A 6,593-nucleotide genomic window follows, 5' to 3' on the forward strand; every position below is an offset into this window, starting at 1 on the left:
TGGAATAATTTAGGAACTTTTTGTATATTGTTTAATTGGAATTATTTAGGAACTTTTTGTATATTGATTAATTGGAATTACTTAGGAACTTTTTGTATATTTGTTAATTAAAATGGATTGATTGGAATTATTTTTATTGGTTAATTAAAATGGATTGATTGGAATTATTTTTATTGGTTAATTAAAAGTGAATTGATTGGGATTATTTGACAATCTTGTTCATATTGGTTAACTAAAAAAAATTGATATTCATAACGGTTGATTAAAGGTAGATCGATTTTTTATTAATTAGGAGCCTTATTCTTACTGGTTAATTAGCAAGAAATATGTCTCTCTCCTAACCTCATATTTCAAACATGGGTAATGTGGTTATCAAGATCTGTTCCCTTCAAGCAAGTAGGCACTAAATTGGTTGGTAACCTTCTTGCAAGCAATTCAATATCTTTCATGTATTAAGTGCTTATTAAAACTGTAACAATTAGTGATTCAAATCATTTTGTAAGCTATTTCCTACAAGTATCCCAGCTTTCAAGAAATTAGAATTTTCATGTATTTAGTCCAAGAATTTGAATTTTTATCATAGTTATTTTCACGAGAATGTTACTCCAAGGTAGTTGATTTATTTATTTTTCATTCTTGTCAAATGTTCCTTTCGATTATATCTTATTTTCAATGTCAAGCAATAATTTATTTTCCATGTAATAGTTTCGTAATTGCTAAGTAAAATTTTATTCAAGCTTTCGTGAACTTGTGGTTCATTCCTAGTTGGATAACAAAATAAGTGGAGTTGAAACCAAAACCTTAGCAGCGTTTGGTAACTATGGTGCCTCTGGGTCACACTTACGGGTAAAGTCATTGCGTTGAACTACTGCACTTAACGCCTAATAAAGTTGCATCAACGACGTCTGTGGCATCGTCCCTATAAATTGTTGGAGAGTAATACGGGACACTTGGAAGTTAAAATCCAAGGGGCGGGTAATCCCCCTTGGATCGATAATCAGATAATTTTTGAATGAATTTACATCCGCTAGTTAAACCTTAGTAAACCCCTTTAGGGTTGATTGAGTGAAATGCTTTTATAAACTTGGCTTAATCTCGAATAATTATTGGCAATTGACAATTGGGTCAAGGGTGATGCTTATGATATGCGTTAGGACCTAGATATTTTAGGCCACAAGCAATAGGCCACCTTGAGCCTTTGCTTAAAGCTACCATCGTGGGTAGCAACCGCAAAGAAACTATCTGGGACATTGACCCTAGAAAGGGTTGTGTACCCACCAAAACAGTTTACATTAAACTATAGATTAGAAAATAGAACTACATACTTTATGCCTTGATCCCGTGCCGAAACGGGTATGGAGGCAGTCTAGGAACGGAGTTGTCCCTAGTAATCAGGCGTTCGGGGATGGGGTCTAGGATTTAGTAAAGTAGATGGATTGTGAAGTCTCCTAATTGAAAGATAAGTGTAATAAAAGAAAAAGTAATTCAACGCATACTCAGAAGGAATCCCGTATGGATTCACTTGACTTCCTGAGGCTTTAGGCCAAATTCCAAGGCGGAATTCAAGCTTGCAATATATTATTTTACTTGCTCCTAAGGACAGCGAACTCGGTGCACACCTATTAAAGGAGTGTAGTTCTTAGTGAGTGACTCAGGACCCGAATGGTCCCGATGAGTCTAATTCTCTGGCCAGAGCATCTCCTATCCCAAGTTGGATAGATGCCTACCTCGTTTGGGTAGATGCCTATCCCGTATTGGATAGATGAAATCTCTTGTCTCGTATGGACAGATACCTAACCCGTATGGTTAGATGCCTAACCTGTATGGTTAGATGCTCATCCTGGATGGATGAATGCCTAATCCAAATGAATGCCTAGAGTATGCGATTGAATCAAACACAAATGACTAAATAAGTAAATAAATAAAAAATAGTCAAAAATTCTTGGGTTATGTAGAGTGGGTTATTACACCAATTGGATTGGGAGGGAGGCCATTCTCTGCCATGAGTAGATGGCATTCATTTTAATGGTATGTTGGTGTAACTCCACCTATGCAAAATGGTTTTAAAATGGGAAAATTTGGCAAAGGTGGTGTCTTGAATAGTGGTGTTGGTGGGTGACATCTCTCTACAGTGACATGGAGGCCACTTTCTCGCTTACTACTCCTCGACAACCTTTGGCTTTTGGGGGTCAATTTCTACAAAATAACTCAAAGCCCTTTTCAATTTTTAGGATGATGCCTTTGTGGAGATCATGATGACCTTGTTGGGGGATACTTTCCTGAAATTAGAGCACATATATCACACCAATGTTGACATTGTATCAATGGTGGTTGCATGGGGCCTAGAATTAGGTCATGGAGAGGAGGACATAAAATGGGTCATGAATGCGTGCGTTCATGAACATTGGATGCATAGGTTGGGCTCAATTTGGAATGGTCAATTTAGGGTGTAGGATTTGACATGCGAGAAGGGGTTGAGGGTGATGAGTATGTGCACGAACTGGTACCCTTCATGCATTAGGCAATTGGCGAAAACCAGGATGAACAACGAGCACAAGCAAAAATTAAGTGGGATTCACTAAGGTTTTTTCTATAGGAGAAGATGATGGCACTGAAGGTAAATTAATTAGTGGTGGAGAAGAATTTGAGAGGTGTAGGAGAGTGAAATAAGGCAGAAAAGGTGGTGGTAGGGATGCGTGGTGAGTCTAGGTGGTGTGTCTAGTGATGCTTTTGTTCTGGGTTGTTTGGGTATGCTAGTCAATTCTCCTATGCTCTGTCTATAATTTTGATTATTGTAAAGTTCTTTGACATTTACCAAATGTTTACATTTTCAACCATTTTTGTGTTTAGGTCTAGTTTTAAAGTAGGGTTTCCCCTATTTTTAAAATGTGGGTTGGCAAGGATCTACTATTTTGACTATGCTTAGGGGTTTTAAAATGTATGTAGGATTCTACGGGGTGGTTTGGTGTAGGGTTATTCTACAAAAATGACATGGTTTTCCTCTATATACAAACAATTTTGATATGATATTGTACTCTTTTTTATATACTATTAATAAACTTAAAATATTACCAACCAAAAAAAAAAATTACTACTCCCATCCCCATTCATACATTGTCATTGCAACACAAAATTGCCTTGGTTTATTTATTTTTCTTTATTGTTATTGTTAAAAATACATAACTCTTCCTCAAATATACATAATACGTATAACCCACCAAATTCATCCATAAATTTCTTTATTTTCATGATTCTGCTCAAGATTGGAGGCACCTAAATTGACTCATACTTGTAAAGGACCCCTTGATTCCTCTAAATTCCTCATCTTACCACACTCATATTTCTACCCACTAATGGCATGACCCTCATACATGCAATAAAACATACTTGACGATGACTCCAAACATATTGAACACAATCCAAACTCACCCCCCTCTCATTAGCCACAAAAGATAATTTTATTGAATGAATAATCATCATATTCTTTCAAGAACTGATTTAATCAAAGTTCATCATCTCTTTAAAATAAACTACCCTTTTCATTACTAATCACCAAAATGTGACAACTTATAAACTAAATCCAACACTAGTGAAAACCTTGTAGGAAATTTTCTAAAGAAAACCCACCAATAGCAATAAGAGATACTCAAGAAATGGAAGTTAACAATGGATATATAATTATGTTTCTCCTTCCTTGCCCCTAATTATGCTCAATTTTTCTCAAACAATGCCTAAAATTGAGGTATCAACACCCTGTATCTACTTTTTGACTTAGTTCTAGCCCAAGAGGATTGAACCAGGGTGCCTAACGCTATATTCCATCCAAAAGAGGCCCAAATTTGAACCCTCTAATGGTTGAAAAATGTTGAGTAGGAAAATTCTCTTGATGTCAGCCTTCTTCAAAAATTTCAACACTTTTCATAAGGTTGAGTATAAAAGCAAGTAGTATCCTCTCATATGAAACATCTCTCTACAAGTTTTCAATTCAATTCCAATTGAGAAAGCAATCAAGCATCTTAAAAGTAGTAAAGAAGAGGTCAAGTACTCATATTTTCAATTATTCAAGATGGAATCCATGATTAAGTTTATAAGGAGGCATGCATGATCTTCTACCTAGAAAAATCAACCTTTCATGAAGACTTCAAGGCAAGGAGATTTATTAGAAAAGGTATAATATTTCAATCAAAACTCTTCCTTAAGGTTTCAGCCTCTACCCTACAAGGGTAAGCTCTCTTTTTATATGTATCATTGTTATAGTGTTGTCTAATCTAGGGTTTGACTTAGGCAAATCCCTATACAACCCAACACCATTTTTCCTCTCTTGTGTGTGCAGGATTTAGATCTCACATAGAAGGATTATAGATTTAGACAGTACAGATTGAGACAAAGAGTTCCAAACTTTGAAGAAGCAAAACACCCTGCACAGTGACAATTGTTGTCAGTGCCTGACACTTTTTCAATCATATTTCAAGGACATAATGCAAGTGACATCCTAATCCAAAATGTATTTACAATGTTTACATTGGATACCTTCAAGACTAGGATGCCTAGCCACATAGTCCAACACTTTTAGGCACAAACTGTAGATATAGGTTCCTTTATGATCCCTATTTCTATATTTGTTCTCAAAGTTTGCATATTTGTTATGTACCTTACTTTTTATTCTAATTATTATCAATCTTGCATCCTTATACCTAGTTCTTGTATTTCATGATTCTATCTTATCAATTCATATCAAAGCATAGAAAGGAACTAACCAATCCATGTGCCCAACACTCCCAAGGGGTTTCAGTTTAGCCTATTGGTTATTTCCCCAATGTATGTTGATGTGAATTGATTTGATTCCTAGTTTGCATGTTTAGACTAGTGAACCCCATTTCCACCACACTACACATGTTATGCATATTGGTAGGATAATAATGATCCCAACTCCTCAACAACCCTATACAACTTGATGTTTAAATCCTTTATAACCTTCTCACATGGTTTCATGTGGGCCAGCTCGTGAAAATCTCCATAATTCAAACTTTAGTGTGGATAATTCATGTAGTTCAGATGCATGCTAAAGTAGAAGAGACAAGGGCGTACTTCACTATTTTTTCCTAACTTTGTTTATATTTGTCCTTATTATCTTCTCAGCACTTAATGTATTATTTTTATGCATAACATATCTCTTAACTAAAAGTGTAAGGGTCAAAGGTATTTGTATCTCCCTCTTCTTTTTGTATTGGTGTATTAGGGTTATGCAATAGTATTGCATTATTCTATATTTTGGTTGGTTATCACTTGTGGATACCAAATGCTTAATGTATGAATCCTCAATATGTGTATTTTAAAATATATAAATGCACGTATATTAACTTATCTTTTTATGTAAAATCTTCTTTCACCGCTGAATTTTTTTTAAAATGAGCGGGAGTGAGAGACCAAGGTGTGCTCGAGCGGGAGAAGGTTGCAGGGAATCAAGTTCGAAGACTAGTGCAGATCAAAAGACTGGTGGTTCAAATGAAGGACAAAATGATGTTAATATAGAGGATGGGGACCCACAGATTCAATGCATGTTTAAAAATCTTCATGGGGACCCATGTGGTGGATCTTCAGTGCCCTATAGATTCGACCTCCTTCTTGGAGAGGGAATGGAGGGTCCAGATCTGGATCCCCAAATCAATTGATCCTCATGAGAAATATCATCAGAATCTCGAGGGTCGTCTGGAAGCCAACATGATTATTGGAGATTTAAAGAAGAAACCTAAGCAGTGGTCTTCTCTTTTTGGGATCAAACCTTTAGGGAAATGTTCTTTACCTCCAGTTAGTAATACTTCGGATCTTAGTGCAAGAAGGTTTTCTATTTCTAGTTCGGATCCAATCATTGACCTTAATATTCTTCTTATGGCTCTGTCTCTGGTGGGTAAATTTATGGGTCCTCGACCTAATATTGAGACTATTAGGGATTTGTCTAAAAAGAAATGGAAGTTGAATGGCCAGGTCAACATTTATGTAATGTCGAAGGGCTTCTTTGTCTTTTCCTTCTCGTGCGAAAAAGATATCTCTACAGTCTTAGCAGGTGGACCTTGGGTGATTGGTAAGTCATCCTTGGCTCTTATGAAATGGTCCCTCAATCTGGACCTTTCGGACTCTATATTTGAAGTTGTCCCAGTTTGGGTCAGACTCCTAGGTTTACCATTGGAATATTGGAATGAAGATGTTTTATGTGGGATAGCAAGTTCCTTTGGGGAAATTTTATCTATTGGTGCTATGACAGCTACTCATAAGAGGTTGGTTTTTGCCAGAATTTGTGTTGGAGTGGTCTAGTCATCTGACCTCCCCTCCTCCATTGACATTGATTCTAAACTTGGGAAATGGGTTCAACCCATAGAGTTTGAATCTCTGCCCTCTGTGTGTTTCAACTATAAAAAATCTAGGCATTGGGTTAAGAAATGTCCTCTTTGGGCTAAAAATATCGAGCCTCAGAAGGCACCTAGCAAGGCCAAGCTTTGGAAAGCTAAAAAATCGAGGGGGGGGGGCATTCAGAGTAAAAACCAGTATCATGATCAAGAAGAGGATAATGACTGAGAGAAGCGCATTCCAACTCC

At 36.5% G+C, this 6,593-nt stretch overlaps 1 protein-coding gene across 1 annotated transcript; it reads left to right on the top strand.

The window, feature by feature from the left end:
- The first annotated feature begins 5,721 nt into the window (after nucleotides 1-5,721).
- Nucleotides 5,722-6,312, top strand: LOC131859004 (uncharacterized). Its single transcript, XM_059212516.1, has one exon. The coding sequence runs from the start codon at nucleotides 5,722-5,724 to the stop codon at nucleotides 6,310-6,312; it is 591 nt and encodes a 196-aa protein (XP_059068499.1).
- The last annotated feature ends 281 nt before the right edge of the window (nucleotides 6,313-6,593 follow it).

This window comes from Cryptomeria japonica, chromosome 10, assembly GCF_030272615.1.
Source record: "Cryptomeria japonica chromosome 10, Sugi_1.0, whole genome shotgun sequence".
Taxonomy (NCBI): domain Eukaryota; kingdom Viridiplantae; phylum Streptophyta; class Pinopsida; order Cupressales; family Cupressaceae; genus Cryptomeria; species Cryptomeria japonica.